This window comes from Schistocerca gregaria, chromosome 4 (assembly GCF_023897955.1).
Source record: "Schistocerca gregaria isolate iqSchGreg1 chromosome 4, iqSchGreg1.2, whole genome shotgun sequence".
Classification (NCBI taxonomy): domain Eukaryota; kingdom Metazoa; phylum Arthropoda; class Insecta; order Orthoptera; family Acrididae; genus Schistocerca; species Schistocerca gregaria.
In genome coordinates, this window is record NC_064923.1 from 403,830,205 (window position 1) to 403,851,658 (window position 21,454).

General features: G+C 43.5%; 1 protein-coding gene across 2 annotated transcripts in view; it reads left to right on the forward strand.

The window, feature by feature from the left end:
- Nucleotides 1-3,516: 3,516 nt before the first annotated feature.
- The window catches only part of LOC126266878 (major facilitator superfamily domain-containing protein 6), a 155,099-nt gene continuing 137,161 nt past the window's right edge, over nt 3,517-21,454 (forward strand). Inside the window, exons 1-2 of one of the 2 annotated variants that reach the window (XM_049971534.1) lie at nt 3,517-3,894; nt 4,025-4,389. In XM_049971534.1, the coding sequence (XP_049827491.1) occupies nt 3,831-3,894; nt 4,025-4,389 (429 nt within the window). In that variant the 5' untranslated portion in view covers nt 3,517-3,830. The remainder of the gene's footprint in view (nt 3,895-4,024; nt 4,390-21,454) is intronic. The other variant, XM_049971535.1, reaches the window with a different exon arrangement.

A 21,454-nucleotide genomic window follows, 5' to 3' on the forward strand; every position in this document is an offset into this window, starting at 1 on the left:
TCCCCCAGATGAAATATTAAATTATGATGAGAGAAACCTGGTGGACGACCCTGGTAGGAAAAAACTTCTGTACAAAAGAGGCTTCAAATATACTAATAGGATTATGAATCAAACAAAATCCAATGTAGCCTAAGCATGATGTTTGCTGCTACAGGCAATGGTACACTATTGCCACCTTACATGATATATATAAAGCTAAACACCTATATGATCTGTGGAGTGAAGGTGGTCCTGCTGGGGCAAGGTTTAACAGAAGTAAATCAGACTGGATGGATGGCAGCTGTTTCTTAGATTGGTTTAAGTCTATAATGATACCTTATTTTCGTTGTTTTGGGGGAAGGAAAGTGATTATTGGTGACAACTTGAGCTCTCATCACTCTCCAGATATCATTGATTTGTGGGAAAAACATGACATTGGGTGTGTTTTCTTACCATCAAACTCAACTCATCTTACACACCTCTAGATGTTGCAATGTTTAGGCCATTGAAACAGGCTCAGCGAAAGGTTCTGGAGAACTAGAAAAGCAGAAGTAGCAACAAGTGGTCAGGAATTGATAAGAAGTACTTTCCTTGACCTTTGAAAGAAACCCTTGACATGTTATAACAATCTTTAGGATTTGTTCAGGTTTCAAGAAGACTCGTATTTATCCTTTCAATGAAGACCAAGTTCTTGCAATGTTGTCATGTGAAGAAAGTGGAGAAGGTTGCCTGTTAATGACGGCCTGGTTGAATTTTTAAAGAATCAAAGGTGGCCTGATGATAATTTGCCAAAACCAGGTAGAAAAAGGAAACTGAACGTTCCACCTGGCAGGAGTGTTCGTGCTCATGATTTGTCGAATTCAGTGAATGAATCTGAAGAAGATAGTGATGTTGACAACATTGATCACAATTATGAAAAGAGAGAAGACTCCACACCTACTCATAAACCAGAAGAACTGTCTACTGATAGGGTATTACACAATGGGGATTGGGTGAAAGTGAAATTTGAGAGTGTAAAGGGGGCCCCAAAATATTTTGCTGGTAGTATTACCAAAGTTGTGCTTTAAGGAAAAACATTTGTGGAATAATAATCAACATGCTTTTCGTGCAAAACGAAGCACAGAAACTGCAGTCAGAGACTACACCCATGAAATAATTAAAAATTTGGAGAAAAACAAAAGGTGTAGTAGGAATCATTTTAGATATATCGAAAGCTTTCAATACGGTCTGCCATGAAATCCTCCTTGATAAGCTGGAAACAGTAGGTATTAGAGGAAGAGTTAAAATGTGGTTTGAGTCATATCTCAAAAACAGATCTCAGATTGTAGAGCTCACCACAGTAAATTCAAATAAAAAAATAAGGTTAGTTTCAGTACTTTAGGAGTACCCCAGGGCAGCATCTTAGAGCCACTACTCTTTCTCATATATGTCAATGATTTACAGTTACAATATGATACAGCCAAAATGGTACTATATGCAGATGACACAAGTCTGATAATGAGCGACTTTAAAAACTCGTTACAGTCAGCTACTGACAAAATCCTAAAAAGTATTGAGACTTGGTTCAGTGCAAATAAACTTACACACAATGTAAATAAAACAAATTACACACAGTTTGGTAAAATGATACAGGGTGAAGACATTAAACTAGAACTGGATGACAGACTAATAAGAGAGTGCACTTTGCAAAAGCTATGAATTGGAAACACCATGTAAAATTTCTTACACACAGACTTACACACAGCCTGCTTTGCACTGAGAGTTATTGCAAATGTTTGCACTCTAGAAGGCATCAGAATGGCATACTTTGGATACTTTTATTCTGTTGCCTCATTTGGAATAGTGTTCTGGGTCAGCTAAAAATCTAATTTGAAAGACATTTTTATTTTACAAAAACGGGCTGGTCAAATAATTACCCACAGTCCGACACAAGCTCACTGGAGACCTCTTTTCAAAAAGTTAGGATTACTTATCCTGCCATCAATCTATATACCTAAATGTGTACTCTTAACCAAAGCTAATCTAAGCAATCTCAACACAAATGCAGACTGTCACAACTAAAACACAAGGAACAAGAATGATCTCCACATAGAACAAGTAAGAAGAACATGAAGCATGTAAGCCACATGGGAATCAAGCTCTATTATGCACTGCCTCAGGGTATTAAAGATTTAAAGAACAATACAAATTTTAAATTGTAATTTGCTACTCAATAAATAACTATCTTGAAGACCAAGAAAATGACTTTACAAACTAACCTCCAAAATCTTTGTTTCAGCTTTTATTATACTTTCCCATCTATAGAACTATATTGTTATTGAGAAACAAATTACTATAAACCATTTATGTGGAAAGAAACTGTAAGTTTGCTGTCATTTATTATAGACAATTTCATTTTGTACATTCTACATTTTAATTTCTGTGTATGACAAATCCAATGGTAGACAATTTCATTTTGTATATTCTATATTGTTAATTTCCATGTATGACAACTCCAATTTCGTTTGTACGATGACATGGATGCTAAATAAATAAATCATTTTTGAGACAAACCCCAAAAGACAATAGTGGTTATGTTTCCCCAGTTGTAGTAGATGTATCTGAATTTAGCTCTAGTCAAGTGATTCATGTCATGAAAGAACTGTTAATGAGACAAGGCAGACATATGTTTAAATGATGTTTTAATATTTTAAAGTATTAAAGGTTAATTTTTATTTTTAAAACCATTTTTGTGTCGCCTTGACCCCTGTGCCTGTTGCAATAGGGTTCTGTGAATCATATTTATCATTGTCACGATTGAAACCTGCCAAGGGGATAATAGGGACACTTTATAACTGTTAATTACTACAAATTACATTAAACAATACCAAATATACCTAGTTTCAAAGTTGAATGACTATACCATCTTCCACTTTAATGATTAAAAAGTCATAATCAGATTGTATTTCCGGATTTATTATTTAAAAACTTGAAATTGTGCTCCTCTTCACACCCGTTTATGATATTTAAGCAATTTCGACCCCTGTCATCCTTGGCCTTAATTTTCCACAAACTTGTGCGACTCCTACATATTTCAATAAATTCATTTATGAACGCGCTAAAGCACTGACTTTAGCAACCGTTTTATGTTTCGCTTTGTACGCAAATAAAAAGAAATTAGACTGAACAAACAGCTAATTCAAACATATTTTGTCCGACGTATTTGCGGCGATCTCTCGTCCACACGCAGCAAACTGTCGCGCAGTTATAATTCAGTATGGTTCCAGTTTTGCGCACTTTTCATATCATTCTCACTCCACATTCTACGATATGTCTGTGCATATTTTATTAGAGCCAGACATTTGAATGGAACTGGCGTTTACACAACATAATTTATTGAAGGAAATTATTTTCCAACACAGGAAAATGATTTCCTTCAAAATTCACAGCGGCTGTGGATCCCTAAATACACAAAATAATGTTGGTAACATCTGTGCTGTGCGGTGTGTGGAAATTGTTGTGTCATTTTCCCACTGTGGTTTATCTTTGTTACTGAACATTTTTCCCAGGGTAGCCAACGTAAACAATTGAAGTTGTGCTACTGATTTCAAACATTGCATGGAACCACTGTACCGAGTGTAGGAGGAACTTTAAGTTCGCAGTGAAGAAATATGTTTTTAAATATTGTTTGACCCTCATATTTTAGTTAATTGTCTTGTTTGCGTTATATTATTCGATGAATATGTGGTAGTGCCCAATATTGGTGGTTAAGTGTTTTATTTTAAAGGTGAACCCGTGACGAGCACGCGCGTGTGGTTGATTTCCAAAAGATTTTTATAAATATAAAAGGACATTATTTGCGAAAACTGACAATGAAGATAAAAATTAACACAGATTTACTCCCTGTCAAAGGGCAGTACTTTCTGTTCAATGCCGGTAAGTTATATTTACAAAAGTCAGTTTTTGAGGCACCATTAATGTCAACTTTTTATAGCTGACAGAATACATATAAAGTGACATTTTTGTTATGGTTAGTGCTGTACAGATGCATTTCCTGGTTATTCAGGTACAGCTCCAGTGGTGCCTTACTTACCAACGTATGCCCGACAGCTTGGATTCTCCAGTGTAGTAGTTGGTTTAATCTACACGATACTGCCAATTATGGGAATGCTTGCCAAGCCATTACTTGGTGCTGTTGCAGACCATTTTCGACGTCAGAAAATGATGTTCATTCTCTGTGAAGTACTTGTTTTAGTAACGTTTTTTACTATACAGTTCATACCAGAAGTACCTGTCGAATCAAAATCTGTAGCAATATTTGACTGTGGAGAAGGGGAATCATTCATTAATGTGTGTGGTAACAAATCTTCAGACCAGTGTGATGCAGAACGTATTACAGAAGATGGTAGCTCAGGTGCTCTTCATTGTGAGGTTTGTAGAATATACAACTGCCTTTTGCATTTCTTATTTTGTAGTGTACATTTCTGCTATGTTCTTGCTTTATGAGATACATCTCTTGCTATATTCTTACTTAGTGTTCGGAATTTAATGTAACTAATGTATAAAATACCATTTTTATGGAGGTATTCGTTATATCTTAGGCCATTTGGCCAATTAATGTTGGAGACTTGCTATCAGAATTCTTGTATGTGAAATTTGAGGTTACAGTGCAGATTATTGGTACATTATTAGTGTTGGTTCAGGGGTTACAATGCTGCTATGGTTTCAGTGGATAATACTGGTAGGCTACATTAATTAGTACTGGTATTGGCACTGGCACTTTATTATTTATCAGACAACCCTTCCAGGCTGTAGGAGCAATTGTTTAGATATGCCTTCACTGGAGTATTGAATCCTGCAACACTGTTTACTGACTATTTGTTATTTTGGAATTTTCTAAATATCTTTTTTACTAGATGCAGAAAGCCATTTGACAAAGCTTAGTTTTTGTTTTGTGCTTATGGATATTCATTTATTGTGTTGTGGATGTGTACATTTTTGGGGAAGAGAGTGTTATTTTGAGTTGCGTAATACTTTGTGAAAACGACAGTTTGTGTGTTGTATCTTTTACGATTGTGTTTGGATACTAAATAGCTTAATAATGTTAGGGGAAGCTCCTCAGAAAATGACTCTGTACTTCAGAAGCGACTGAATGTTTACATAGTACACAATTTTGAGGCAATCTGCTGATACATTTTTCATGGCTGCTCCTAGCATAGTAGAATGTGCTCAATTTTTTAATGAGTTTGCCAATATGAATTTGCCACCTGAGATTGCCCTGGATCCACAACCTGAGAAAGTTTGTTATGTCGACACTATTTACAACTATGTTTGACAAGCGGATATTTGTTGTTTGTGGGGCCTTTTCATTGACGTTATGGAAGTCCATTTCTACAGTTTTTCCTTCAATTGTAACTATCTTATTGTGTGCAAATCATCTTGCTATGATATCTTCTTTGTTGTATATTCTTGTGGTAAGTTTTTGTTTTTGCACTGATGAGAAAGCTTGTGTCATGAGCAAACTGATAATCATTATGCCTATATATGTTGGCTTGTGGGTCATTTGCATGTAGGAACAGCAACACTGATCCCTATGCTGCTCCATGGGGAACACCATATTTTACTTCTTCGTAATCTGGGTAATGGTTTGTAATTCTGTTACGTTCAATATGTTATATTGCCACTATTTGTTTGCGTTTGTAAAGGTTAGCTATGCCTCTGGCTCATGGTCTGTAATTCAGATGTCTTTGAACACAAAGCATACACCAGTGATATATTGTCCCCTTTCTGGTAAATTTCACTAAAGAATTCATAAATAGCAGGGCTGGTTGAATGATTCTTCCTAAACCACTAGTGTGCTATGGACAGAATTTGCTAAAACCTGTAAGTCTTTCATGAAAAAATGCCTGTAAAATTATTGAGAAGCCAGACGACAGGGTGACTGGCCTGTTATTGCCAACTTCTTCTATAGTTCCTTTTTGCTATACTGGTTTCAATTTTTAGACAAGAAGGGAAAGTCCTGATTCAAGTGAACTGTTGTGTAACTGTGTCAGTGATATTTCACTACACCATTTTATTGTTTTGTCAGGTATACCACCTGCATCCGAAAACTGTTATTGTTCTTCATTCGTTGGGTATAGACACAATGAGGCATTGGCCCCTAACCTAGCTAGCGTTAATCATGAATGTCTTGCACAGCACAAAGTCCCAAGTCACTGGAAAAAAGCACAGGAGACTCCAGTACATAAGAAAGGTAAAAAAAAAAAAAACAGACCCACAAAATTACAGAGCAATATCCTCAACTTCTGTTTTCTGCAGAATCCTTGAACATATTCTCAGTTTGAATATAATAATCTTCTTGGGACTGAGAAACTTATGTGCACAAATCAGCATGGTTCTATAAAGCATTGCTTGGTGAAACTCAGCTTGCCCTTTTCTCATTATATATTGAGAATTATAGATGAAGGGCAGCAATCAGATTCCATATTTTTTAAAGTTCTGGAAATCATTTGACACAGTGCCCCATTGCAGGCTGTTAACAAAGGTATGAGCATATGAAATAAGTTCATAGATATGTGAGTGGCTTGAAGACTCCTTAAATAACAGAACGCACTATGTTGCCCTCGGTGGTGAGTGTTCATCAGAGAAAGGATATCAGGAGTGCTCCAGGGAAGTGTGATGAGTACGTCAAAAAAAGTTTTGCACCGCCCCAGTTTACAGAACTCCTGAAGATAAGCGTATACTGTTTACATTGTGTCACAGAGACAGTCCCTTTGACTGTTCAGAGATGCCACTAAACTGCCCAAAGATGAAAACAACCACACATGCGCAACGCCTATTAGACAGAGGCGGTCTGACAGCCGATCAGTTCCAATCATTCCACCAGGAAAAAGGTACACGGCTCGTGTTGTCTGTAGTTCAACCATGCCTAGACGGTCAATACCGCGGTTCGATCACGTCCGCATCGTTATTTTGTGCCAGGAAGAGCTCTCGACAAGGGAAGTGTCCAGGTGTCTCAGAGTTAACCAAAGTGATGTTGTTTGGACATGGAAGAGATACAGAGAGACAGGAACTGTCAATGACATGCCTTGCTCAGGCCGCCCAAGGGCTACTACTGCAGTGGATGACCGCTGCCTACAGATTATGGCTCGGGCGAATCCTGACAGCAATGCCACTATGTTGAATAATGCTTTCCGTGCAGCCACAGGACGTTGTGTTACATCTAAAACTGTGCGCATTAGGCTGCATGATGCGCAACTTTACTTCCAACGTCCATGGCGAGATCAATCTTTGCAACCACAACACCATGCAGCGCGGTACAGATGGGCTTAACAACATGCCGAATGGACTGCTCAAGATTGGAATCACGTTCTCTTCACCGGTGAGTGTCTCATATGCCTTCAACCAGACAATCGTGGGAGACCGGTTTGGAGGCAACCCTTTAAGGCTGAATGCCTTAGGCACACTGTCCTGAGACTGCAGCAAGGCAGAGGTTCCCTCATGTTTTGGGATGGCACTATGTGGGGCCGATTTACACCGCTGGTGGTCACGGAAGGCACCGTAATGGCTGTACGATGCGTGAATGCCATCCTCCGACCGATAGTGCAACCATATTGGCGAGGCATTCATCTTCAAGGACGACAATTTGCACCCCCATCCTGCGCATCTTGTGAATGACTTCCTTCAGGATAACGACATCGCTCCACTAGAGTGGCCAGAATGGTCTCCAGACATGAACCCTATCGAACATGATCGAGAAAAATTTGAAACAGTGACTTACTGTTTAGATGTCGGAAACTTCCTTTACGTCAGACCCATTTCCAAATTTGCAAAGCATTCCCATTGTATATCAATAATTTACATTGGTTATCACTTCTAAAATCCAGAGAGACTGTAAAGGGAAAAAATGTTGACTTCATTAAACAATTGAAGAATTCCCTTTTGGTAAAAATAGCTTTGACTTTTGCGAATGGCAGCTCTTCCTTATAACCAACCACTTGGTAAAAATAGCTTTGACTTTTGTGGATGACAGCTCTTCCTTATAGCCAACTACTTGGCTTTCATTGATAACAGCTGACCATGAATTTTCCACGTACAGAGTCTATCTTACATTTGCAGTGGCTTCAGTTCCCTTGTCCCTTACTTATCTAAAACATAAGATATGTATGTACTTAAAACATTATTGCTAAGAAAATACAAATTTATCATTTAATGTTGTCCGGTACTGGATATTGGGCAATAACATAATACTAATGACCACATTATCCTTGAAAATAGGAAGACTGCACTTTTGCCCATCACAGAACACCCTAAATTGATTTCATTATCAACCACCTCCATTCCTATAATTATCATAACTTTTTATTATATCATTGTTATAAAAAAAATCCTTCCTTTGATACTTATTTAAGTATTCTTTCCAATCATTCCCAACAGAGGAAATGATGTAAGAATTTTTCTGATGTTTAATTTTAAATCTCACAGGGAAAACCTTATACGAGGGTTTTCCAGAAAGCAAGTTCCGATCAGTCGCAAAATGGAAACCACAGTGAAAACCAGAATCATTTTATTTGCAACAGTTAGGTACACCTTCCACCTACTTCTCTACATAGTCGCCGCTCCGACTTCAAGTTTAATTGTAGTGTTCTATCAACTTTCCAAAATCCTCGTCATAGAAAGCAGCCGCCTGTGCTTTCGGACAGTTATCTGCACTGGTCTACAGCTCGTCGTCTGTGGAAAAGTTTGCCTTCATAGCCAGCGGTTCTGGACTGTATTTTTGGGTGATCGAACACTTCTCATCAAAAATGCTGCAGTAACATCTTCATTGCCCCTGCAGTGTGCGGCCGAGAATTGGCATGAAGAAGGAACTGCTAGACAGTTGTGTTATGTGGACTGCATGACACAGGCGAATTCTCTAACCAGGCCATCATACTTGGCGGGAGATGCTATTCCCTACACATCTATATGTGCTCACTGTTCACTCAAAACTGAAAAGAACGACGCGACACGATCGACGGGCATACTAGAGACACTGCCCAAGACATCTGTGCAAAGCTTTACTGGATTTTCCCAGTGGTTTCCATTTTGACATTTTGCAGCCGATCTGAACTTATTCTCCGGACAACCCCCGTACAAATTGAAAAAAATGTCCTGTAAAAAAGTTATAGTATATTCTCTTCGCATCATGATTGATTCTGTCTCCTCCAGTTTCTTGTAGCAAATTACTGCAGGTTTTCTTTCATTTAAAACAGTTCTTCATAATTATTAATTCTAAACATATAGATTATTAACTTAGGACTGATATTGTACTCGTAGAGAATATGTTATTATATGGCTGTAACACTAGATTGATAGATTGGTGAACACATTACCATCTACTTCATGTATATCTAAATTCCCACAGTTAAATCTAGGATTCTCAATTTTCTTGGCATTGTAAGTATGAAATGTTATTGTATTTGCTTTGTGTTGTGTTGAATTTATTCTTGAACTGTATAATATGACACACACATGTTGTTGTTGTTGTTGTTGTGGTCTTCAGTCCAAAGTCTGGTTTGATGCAGTGCTCCTTGCTACATACAGCAGAGCTGCATGCCCTCAGGAAAAATTACAGCTGTAGAGTCCTCATGCTTTCAGCCATTTGCAGTACCAGCAAAGCAAGGCATTTTTTATTGATGTTACAAGGCCAGATCAGTCAATTATCTGACTGTTGCCACTGCAACTACTGAAAAGGCTGGTGCCCCTCTTCAGAAAGCTTGTGTTTGTCTGGTCTCTCAGTGGATACCGCTCCGTTGTAGTTGCACCTATGGTACAGCTGTTTGTATCACTGAGGCACGCAAGCCTCCCCACAAACGCCAAGGTCCATGGTTTAGAGGGGGGTATAACCCACATACAGATCTCAAAACTAAATACACTCAAGTTTGAGACTATTATTAAGAAAATTAAATTAGATTTTTGTGTCTATTACCATTTCCAGTCTCGATATCTGTACTTGAGAGCAATACTAGTTTTCCAGCCGATAACCCCATATACACAATTCACTTGTAAACAATTCTGTCCCAGAAACCTCTAAAGTTATCTCTTTTTATGCTCCACTCATGAACCAGATTTGAACTGATTCTGGGATCCATATGTCACTCAGTTCTCACTGTGTTCACCACATTCTTTTGTTAGGCTTTCCACCTTTAACCAGAACAACTCATCTCCTGAATGTTATGTGCTTTACAGATCCTAGAAACACCATGCTCATTTCCTGAAGCGCAAACATCTCATACTATATCAAGACTTTCATCTTTCTGTGTAGCCCCCTGCGGGTTCGGGGGTTAGAATAGGCCCGCGGTATTCCTGCCTGTCGTAAGAGGCGACTAAAAGGAGTCTCAAACTTTTCGGCCGTATATGATGGTCCCCTGTAGGGTTTGACCTCCATCTCTCAAAATTTTCCGAAGAGCGAGCCGATTGGGGAAGGGCGCCGTACTTGGTGCATTGTGTCCATCTTGCGATCAGACCTTTCGCCAGCTTATACACCGTTGAACTGCAGTCCTGTCCGCTCTCCATCTCTTGGGCATGACTCTTCTTCTGCGTGCAGATAACACCTTGCACTGTGCAGTGCCTCTTTCTGCACCGACGGCGACCATGGACCACATGTTACGTAACATCCAGCACGGTAGCCAGTCCGTTGTGGTGGGGCCGCCATGTACCCTGTTGGTTGTAGCCCCCTGACAACACAGGGATCACTCTACTGATGCCTGCGCCGTTAACTCCCCACGTATGCCAAGGAGTAGATGCCTATCCTCCTGGGGTATCGGGACTCCTGGCAACGGCCATCCTGCCAGGTGGCTCTTGCCGTGGCTGGGTGGCGCCCGTGGGGAGGGCCCTTGGTCGGAGTAGGTGGCATTAGGGCGGATGACCCGCAATGAAGCGTGGTACATCGTCTCTCGCTGGTGGCCAGCCGCCAGCAGTCTCTAAGCGTTCTCGGGCTCAGTTTAACGCTCAGAAATACGATCCGAAAACGTTCCCCTCCCTGGCCACACCGTGGGAGGAAAGTAAGTCTCAGGATGGCAGTAGCAGTTATTCGCCCCGCTTCTTAGTTTGTACGAGGGTTGATGGGGAGTTCTTCGTCGAGCATTTAGAGGACAAGTTTGGGGAGGTGGAGGGCTTGTCAAAAATGCGCTCTGGGTCAGTCCTGATACAAACGGCATCCTCTGCCCAGTCACGACAGTTACTCGCTTGTAACAAGTTGGGGGATGTTGCCGTTACGATCACACCCCATAAGAGTTTAAATATGGTCCAGGGAGTTATTTACCATAGGGATCTTCTTTTGCAGTCTGATGAAGAGCTGCGCGCCAATTTAGAGCGCCGAGGTGTACATTTCATCCGGCGCGTTCATCGGGGTCCGAAGGAAAATCAGGTTGCTACCGGTGCCTTCATCTTGGCCTTCGAAGGCGATACATTAGCGGAAAAAGTCAAGGTGATGGTCTGCCGATGTGACGTTAAGCCCTATATCCCTCCCCCGATGCGGTGCTTTAAGTGCTGGACGTTCGGCCATATGTCTTCTCGCTGCACTTCCAGCCTCACATGTCGAGATTGCGGACGCCCATCACATCCCAATACTCCATGTGCCCCGCCTCCCATCTGTGTCAACTGCGGGGAGCACCATTCATCTTGCTCGCCAGACTGCCGAATTTTCCAGAAAGAGCGTAAAATCATGGAATACAAGACCCTGGACCGACAAATCTGTACTGAGGCCAAAAGGAAATACGACCGACTCCATCCTGTGAGAATGACATCTTCCTACGCTGCTGCTACAACACCTGTGCTAGCCCCGTCTGTGTCTCAAATTGTAGCCGGATCGACGAGTAGTACAACTCCTCCTGCCCCCTCGCCAGTGGGGGCTCTACCCACCGGGTTGCTCCTGCGCCACCTACCTCAGGAGCAACACCATCCCACCCATCGGGGACGTCCGTCCCCACTTCTAAGCTGGAGAAGTGTCCAACTTCTTCGGCTTCTCACGCTCGCAAGGGGTCCCTTGGGTCCCTCCCTTCCCAGGTTTCGCCAGCGAGAAGGCTGACGACCGACAGTGGCGTAAGTGCTCGCAATCAGCTGGTCGTAGGGCTTCACAATCCTCCTCCGTCCCAGAGACTGAATCGGTGAAGCCCTCCCAGTCGGTGCGACCCAAGGAACGGCGTGAGGAACCCAAGAAGAGCTCTCAGCCCAAGGAACTCGCGGTGGCAGCCATCCCACCGCAAACTTCCAGCTCTGCGTCTGAGGATGCGGTGGAGATTCTGGCGTCCGCTGAGGACCTCGATCTCGCCGGTCCATCAGACGCCATGGAAAGCACTATCACAGGTGCTAAATCGGAGGCAGCAGGTGACCCAGCGGCGTAATCTCCCTTCCCAGTCCCGTCACGCCTTTCTCAGCCATGGACAACACCATCCTTCAGTGGAACTGCAGCAGTTTTTTCCACCATCTAGCTGAGCTCTGCCAACTTATCAGCCTTCGCCCTTTCCTCTGCATTGCTCAGCAGGAAACTTGGTTTCCGGCAATGCGAACCCCCGCCCTCCGTGGCTACCGGGGTTATTATAAGAACCGGGGAGCTTATGAAAGGGTGTCTGGTGGTGTCTGCATATATGTCCTGAACTCTCTTCACAGCGAGTCTGTACCTCTCCAAACACCTTTAGAGGCTGTCGCTGTTTGAGTGTGGACTCCACAGGCTGTTACCGTCTGCAGTCTTTACCTTCCACCGGATGGTGATGTCGCACAGCATGTCCTGGCTGCTCTGATAGCCCAATTGCCGCCACCTTTCTTGTTACTGGGCGACTTTAACGCCCATAACCATCTGTGGGGTGGGTCGGTGGCAACAGGTCGAGGCGCCATCGTTGAGCATTTATTGGTGCAGCTCAATCTCTCGATCTTAAATGATGGTGCCTTCACACGCTTCAGTGTGGCGCATGGCACGTACTCCGCTATTGATTTTTCCATCTGTAGCCCTAGCCTCTTACCGTCTGTCCAATGGAGAGTGCATGACGACCTGTGTGGTAGTGACCACTTTCCGATCTTTCTGTCACTGCCACATCGTCAGTCTTCTGGGCGCCCTAGCAGATGGGCTATGAATCAGGCTGACTGGGACTTGTTCTCCTCCACTGCCGCTATTGAGCCTCTCTCTAACGATGCCATTGATGCAGTGGTTCAATCGGTTACCACCGTCGTCGTTACTGCCGCCGAATCTGCCATTCCCTGTTCTTCTGGGTCCCTTCGGCGGTGGACTGTGCCTTGGTGGTCACCTGAGATCGCTGAAGCTATTAAAGCTCGCTGGCGGGTGCTCCAGCGTTACAAGCGACATCCCTCAATCGACCACCTTATCGCCTTCAAACGGCTGCGTGCGCGAGCCCGCTGCATTATCCACCAACGCAAGCAGGAGTGCTGGGAGCGGTATGTGTCCCACCATTGGCCTCCATGTCACTCCATCGCAGGTCTGGGCCAAGATTTGCCGCCTCTATGGCTATCGGACCCCTGTCAGTGTCCCTGCGCTCTCACTGAATGGAGCAGTCTGTACTGACTTCGACGTCATTGCAAACCGCTTGGCAGAGCACTTTGCTATGACTTCCGCTTCTGCCAACTACCCCTTGGGCTTCCGCTCCATTAAGGAGCGGATAGAACGTCGGAGTCTTTCTTTTCGCACTCACCATCCTGAATTGTACAATGTTCCATTCAGTGAGTGGTAATTTCGAAGTGCCCTCGCCGCTTGTCCTGATACCGCACCTGGGCCAGATAGCATCCACTCTCAGATGCTGAAACACCTTTCAGTGGACTGCCAGCGACGCCTCCTCGATCCTTACAACCGCATTTGGGTCGAGGGTGAGTTTCCGTCGCAATGGCGGGAAAGTCTTGTTGTCCCCATTCTGAAACCAGGGAAGAACCCTTTGGAGGTGGACAGCTACCGTCCCATTAGCCTCACCAACATTCTTTGCAAGTTGCTTGAACGGATGGTGAGCCGGCACTTGAATTGGGTACTGGAGTCTCGAGGCCTTCTGGCTCCGTCTCAGGGTGGGTTCCGTAAAGGCCGCTCCGCCGCCGACAATCTGGTGAGCCTGGAGTCGGCCATCCGTACTGCCTTTGCCCACCGTCAGCATCTGGTTGCTGTCTTTTTCGACATGCGGAAGGCATATGATACGACATGGCGTCATCACGTCCTTTCTACGCTTCATGGATGGGGTCTTCGGGGCCCTCTGCCGATCTATATCCGCAATTTTCTCTTGTATCGTACCTTCCGTGTGCACGTCGCGGCCTCATATAGTTCCTCCCAAGTCCAGGAGAATGGTGTGCCACAAGGTTCTGTTCTCAGTGTGTGTCTGTTTTTAATAGCTATTAACGGGCTCGCTGCGGCCGTGGGAAATACTGTCTCTGTTTCTCTGTATGCTGACGACTTCTGCCTTTACTACAGCTCTATTGGCATTGCAGCTGCTGAACGTTACCACAGGGCGCAATCCGCAAGGCGCAGTCTTGGGCTGTAGCGCATGGTTTTAAGTTTTCCGCAGCCAAGACCTGCGTTATGCGTTTGTGCCGACGACGCACTGTTCACCCGGAGCCGCGGCTTTATCTTGACGGCGAGCTTCTTAAAGTGCTGGAGTCACATAGGTTTTTGGGGATGGTTTTTGATGCCCGGTTAACTTGGCTGCCTCATATTCGGCAGCTTAAACAGGCGTGTTGGCGGCATCTAAATGCTATGCGATGCCTGAGCCACACCAGGTGGGGCGCCGACCGATCTACTCTCCTACGGCTTTACCAGGCATTAATAAAGTCCCGCCTGGACTACGAGAGTCTGGCTTATGGCTCAGCATCCCCATCTGCGTTGCGGGTGCTGGACCCAATCCTCCACAGCGGGATACGCCTTGCCACTGGTGCCTTCCGAACCAGCCCTGTGGACAGCATACTTGTGGAGGCAGGTGTCCCTCCACTGTGGTTACGACGCCAAGAATTACTGGCTGCTTATGCTGCCCATGTTTTTAGCTTGCCCGGGCATCCAAATTATCGTGTCCTCTTCCTGCAGTCAGTCGTTCATCTGCCAGAACGTCGGCCCTGGTCGGGTTGTCCGTACGTGTCAAAGAGCTTCTTTCCTGGCTTGGGTGTTTCCCTGTTCCACCTCCTTTCTGGGCCACTCTGCGTACACCCCCGTGGTGTGTGCCTCGCCCTTGCCTTCGGCTCGACTTGGCACATGGCCCGAAGGACTCAGTCCCTCCGGAGGTCTTCCGACGCCGCTTTTATTCCATCCTGGCCACGTATCAGGGCTCTGGCGTTGTCTACACCGACGGTTCGATGGTTGCTGGTCTAGTCAGTTATGCACTAACTCTATGGGACCATTCTGAACAACGTTCGTTGCCGGCTGGCTGCAGTGTTTACACTGCTGAGCTGGTCGCCATTTTTCGTGCCCTACAGTATATCCGCTCCTGCTCAGGTGAGTCCTTCGTTATCTGTAGCGATTCCCTGAGCGGTTTATGAGCTCTCGACCAGTATTTCCCTCGTTCTCGTCTGGTGATGGCTATCCAGGACTCCCTGCATACTCTCGCCCGTAGCGGCAGGTCTGTGGTCTTTGTTTGGACCCCAGGCCATGTTGGTATACCCGGCAATGAAACTGTTGACTGCCTGGCGAAAGAGGCCACCAGTGCGCCATCTCTGGAGATTGGCCTCCTGGCGGCTGATTTGCGGGCAGTCTTACGCCGCAAAGTTCTCTCGTTTTGGGATGCTGAATGGCGCGGTCTGACCACCCCTAACAAACTCCGTGCCGTCAAGGACACGACGACTGTGTGGCGGTCATCCATGCGAGCCAACCGCAGGGACTCAGTCGTTCTTTGTCGGCTCCGCATTGGCCACACCCGACTCACGCACAGTTATTTACTGTGTCGTGAGGATCGTTGTGGGGCGTCCTTGACGGTGATCCATATTCTGTCGGAGTGCGCCCTTTTAACCGTGCTCAGGTAGACTTTTGCAATGCCTGATACGCTCTCTGCTCTTTTATCAGATGACTCTGCCATGGTGGACTTGGTTTTGTGTTTTATTCGGGCAGGGGGTTTTTATCCTTTAATCTGAGTTTTTTAGTGTTGATTTTGGCTTTTGGCCTCTGATTTTAAACTGAGTTTTTAAAGTGTTCTTGGTGGTTGGCTTTTCCTCTTTTTCTCTACGGTCAGCCAACCACCGTCACACTGTGTGTTTTAATTTGTTTTGTCTGGTCTCTGTCAGAGTATTTCATGTCCTGTTTTGTCTGCTGTCTTTCCTGTTGTTCGTTTTTTATTCTCTTCGGGTGGTTTTAGTTTTTATGGAACAAGGGACCGATGACCATAGTAGTCTGGTCCCTTTAATCCCACAAATCAACCAACCTTTCTGTGTAAACTGTTACTGCAGCTACTTAAGTTCTTTTGAGCACTATCACATTCGTTCTAATCCATAATCAATCTCCCTTCTAGGAGAAACATATCTCTGAACATCAAAATATTTGAGAGGCCGGGCCAATATTTTATGTATGCCTATAGAATTCCTTCCCAACTCTCCAGACTCTCCTGTAGTTATCTATTGGTATTTAGGAAATTCGCCTTTAAAAGTTTCATCCTTAGTTCCACAGCAGAACAATTTCCATTTCTTCTGGCACTTCCTCCAGATATAGCTCCCCCCATCCATGAATTCCATCCAAGATTCTCTTATATTCCATAAATTATTGTAATACAGGGTGCGGCAGCATTCATAGTAGGATATTAAAAACACACCATCAGGCAGTAACTGTAATTCATTTATTACCTCTTATGTCAATTAATAGTTAAAGGTATGCCATTTACCAGTGTGTAAGTCATTGTCCATTGTGCGGATTATTTTTTGAGTATGGCTCCTGTCAAATGATGCCCCCTCTGCACAACACATTCATCTAGGCAGCATTGGAAGCTTCCCATACCTTGGTGTAACATATTCCTTGGGACATTGCCGACTGCAGTTCTGATGCGATCCTTCAACACAGGAAAGGTGGCCAGAATTTGCATGAATTTCTTGCGATAGACATTTCCTGGTATAGTAATTTCCCGTTTTGGTGACATTTCCTGGCCGCCTTCCTCACCTGACCTTTCATGTTCAGACTTTTTCCTTTGGGGCTACCTGAAGCAAGAAGTGTTCCGAGCATGTTGTGCCACCATTCCTGAGTTGAAGGATCACATGAGAACCACAGGCAGTGGTGTGGTTGCCTCCCATTCATGGTCAGGTTGGGTGTCGCCTCATTGTCTCATATGAGGTGACATCAATGCTGCATTTGTCTTCTCTCACTGGTGATCAAGTCAGGGGTTTCATAACCGCATTCTCATTCTTGTACTACACATTCCTAAATTTATATTGATCAGAAATAGTCTCCTTAACATAATTTCCAGTGATCCTTTGACAGTGCTGCCAGTTTTGTAACTTCCCTATGTAATCCTTGTGTGCTTGGTTTTTGCATTAGAAAGATCAGTCACAAAAAAAAAAAAAATCTCCTTGTCATGCACTCTATTACAGTTACTGCCTCGTTGGTCTGCACTTCTCTTATTTGATTGAAAGATTTTAGTCTGACTAGTGCTCAGTGATCTTGACCGTTTATCTGTGAGCTCTGGCTTCAAGAAAATTTCCAGTGACCACATGTCACAAGCATGAATGCCATGTGATATTTCTTACTCCACAACAGGCACACATGTATGAGAACGTAAATCCTCCAGTCTTATCTTTTGTGATGAACATTTTTTAAATATTTACCTCTCAACCACATCTACCAGGTGTCTTTCTTGCAATTTCATTCAGTTTATTTAAGTAGAAGATGTTCACAAAATTTTAACTAGTTCTTTGATTTGTTATCTACTCACACTGAAAGGCAGTGATGTTCACCATTCCATTGTCAATGATATAATGTCCTTCCTCCATGTTTTTCATCAACAAGTTTCTTCCTGATAGCTTTTAGTTAGTAAGATGTATTTCTGAGCATGTAAATACATACACTGTGAGATCAAAAGTATATGGACACCCCCAAAAACATATGTTTTTCATATTAAGTGCATTGTGATGCCACCTACTGCCAGGTACTCCATATCAGCGACCACAGTAGTCATTAAACATTGTGAGAGAGCAGAATGGGGCACTTCGCGGAAATCGTGGACTATGAATATGTTTAGGTGATTGAGTGTCGCTTGTGTCATGCATCTGTATGCGAGATTTCAACACTCCTAAACATCCCTAAGTCCACTGTTTCCGATGTTATAGTGAAGTGGAAATGTGAAAGGACTCGTACAGCACGAAAGCATACAGGCCGACCTCATCTGTTGACTGACAGAGACCTCCGACATGTGAAGAGGGTCTTATTGTGTAATAGGCAGACATCTATCCAGACCATCACACAGGAATTCCAAGCTGCATCAGGATCCACTGCAAGTATTAAGACAGATAGGTGGGAGGTGAGAAAACTTGGCTTTCATGGTGGAGTGGCTGCTCATAAGCCACACATCACACCCGTAAATGACAAATGACACCTCGGTTGGTGTAAGGTGTGTAAACATTGGACGATTGAACAGTGGAAAAATGTTGTGTGGGGTGACCAATCATGGTACAAAATGTGGCGATCTGATGGTAGGGTGTGGGTATGGTGAATGCTCGGTGAACAACACCTGCCAGCATGTGTAGTGCCAACAGTAAAATTCAGAGGCGGTGGTGTTATGGTGTGGTTATTCTTTTCATGTTTTTTTGCATGGCGCTATCACAGCACTGGCCTACATTGCTGTTGCTTCCCATTGTTGAAGAGCAATTTGGGGGTGGTGATTCAACTTTAAACATGATCAAGCACCTGTGCATAATGCACAACGTGTAGTGGAGTGGTTACAGACAAATAACATCTCTGTAATGGACTGGCCTGCACACAGTCCTGACCTGAATCCTATAGAACACCTTTGGGATGTTTTGGAATGTCAGCTTCATGCCAGGTCTCACCGACTGACATCAATACTTCTCCTCAGTGCAGCACTCTGTGAAGAAAGGGCTGCCATTTCCAAGAAACCTTCCAGCATCTGACTGAACCTATGCCTGCGAGAGTGGAAGCTGTCATCAAGGCTAAGGGTGGGCCAACACCATATTGAATTCCAGCATTGCCAATGGATTGTACCACAAGCTTGTAATGTTATTTTCCGCCTGGTGTACGGGTCACCAAGCAAATATAAATTTATGCTTTTTTGTTTCTAGGCGCTGGATATTGTTTGATACTCGTGACTGTCTTTCCTGGTCAAAGGAGCATTCCGCTTTGGCCCATCAAACACTCCTGGCCTGCCTAACACTGGCTGTGGCTGACCCCTAATCTGCCAGTGATTCATGATGCATAATGTTGTCCAGCTATGTTATTTGTTCTGTCCTGTTTTTCAGCAACTTGAGTACTCTTTGCCAAATGCATGCAGTAGGCAGAATGCCTAAGACCTCTGTCCACTGAGACTGTTACACGCATACTCAGAGGCATCTCTGCTGCCCTACTACAATTTAGTCATCACAATTTCACTTTGACACATTGTATTTTGTGGATCATGAAGATCCCTTAAATTAAAGACATAAATGTTATATACATTATTGCAGTACCTTTTTTAAAGACTAACTACGGCAACTGAAGCTCTCCTGGTCCACATTTCCATATGCTTTGTGTAGTTGCCTTTCACTGTTTCTGTTGCTTCCTTTAGGAATCAACATGTTTGTTACACCCCTTTTATTTTTCGTTTCTTTGATGTGTGTTATTCTTTCTTTCCTCACCTAGTGGGTAACATTGTCATTTGTACCATTATTCTCATATGATTTCTTTCAACTTTGATTACATTTTTAGTATGTGTGTTCAAAAATGTAATTATCCAAAATATTTACTATCCAGGATAACTTGTAATGTAACTTCTAGAGTCTGAGAATTCGTACTATTAACTTGCTCTGTTAAGATTACTTTCTCTCACAGTTTTGTATTACTGAATCTTATTTCTAAATTGCTGTTGCTCTTGTGTAAACAATTTGAGATTAACGACATATTTTCTGAACCCTTCTATCACTCTCCAACTGTGTACATACTGTTTGGAAACATCAGTCCTTTTACTGACAAAGGAGAGCTTTAATTTGTTGAGATTGGGAACAGAAAATATTAATCAGTTGATATAAATTAATAGCATAGCATGAATGACTGTGTGTCTTACAAGGAATGTTAAGAAAAGTATATTTTTGTTTAACAAGGTGATAGGAAATTAAGTGTAGAGTAAGTGGGCTGTCAATGCCTACAACATTCAGCTTGTAGGATGAAGATGTGGAACACAAATGGATTAAACCAGAGGCATTTCACAGTACACCATAAGCCCCCTCAAAACTGCGCCGATGGAAGCAGATACAAGCAAATACATCTTATGTCCATTGTTCTGGGAGTTTGAGCAATATAAGACATACCGTATCTGCAAGGTATAAGGTAAATACCAGGTTTTCTTAACCCCAGATATCCTTGACTATTTCAAAGAGCTCCCTGATCTTGCTGGGTGGGCAGAACAAACTGTAGATTTTGTGTTTTTTCCAAGATTCTGCTGATCTTAGCAGAAATAGGCCCTGCATATAGTAGAAAGACTACCTTCCTAGTGTATTTTTCTTGTTCCTTGTCCGTTGTGAGAAGGCTACCTTCCTGGTCTCTTCTTGTTTTTCTTCTGTTGTTAGTAACACCAAAGACATACCAGGCTATGACAGCCCACAAACTCAGCAATAGCTGAACATTGTCTGGAACCTGAACACACCATGAATTATGACAGAACCACGATCCTGGCTCAGACCCTCAGATTCTGGGACAGTATCATCAATGAATCTATTGAACTCAAGGTGGCGGAGAACCTGATCAACTGGGAAGCAGGATACTAGATCAGTACAACATGGAATCTGGCTTTGGAACTACTACAGAAATGCCGGAAAAAAGTTCCCTTGTCTGAGAATGAGCCACAGATGACTGGGAGCATTAATTACAGGAATCAGACCTCATATGGAGCACAAGGTGGCAACTACCTCCATGGGAGACAGCCACAGTTGTCACAGACAAAATAGGGAACAGCACCAACCACTCAAAACCCCAGGCACCGCACAACCAGGGAGCAGACATAATACGCAACACCAGACGGCAGCTACCGCCATAAGAGATTGCTGCAGCATGCTCGGACAACATAATATGCGGGGCTAGTTGCAGTGTGATGTTACAGGAAGCACACATTACAAGGGTGTACTGAATTCAGAATGGCAGGAGGATGACATGACCATGAGAGAAAGGTGCAGTAGTTGTGAATAGCTTTAAGGAACTTCTACAGTGATCAGCATCATTGTAGTGCTAGGGACACTTGGTGGGCACATACCTAATACAGAATGCCATGGGATGGCTGGCACCACAGGAGACAGCTGCAAGGGGTGCAGACAAAAGAGGAAATGCCTGAAGTCAAATACCATTGCAAGAAACAGTCCCAGT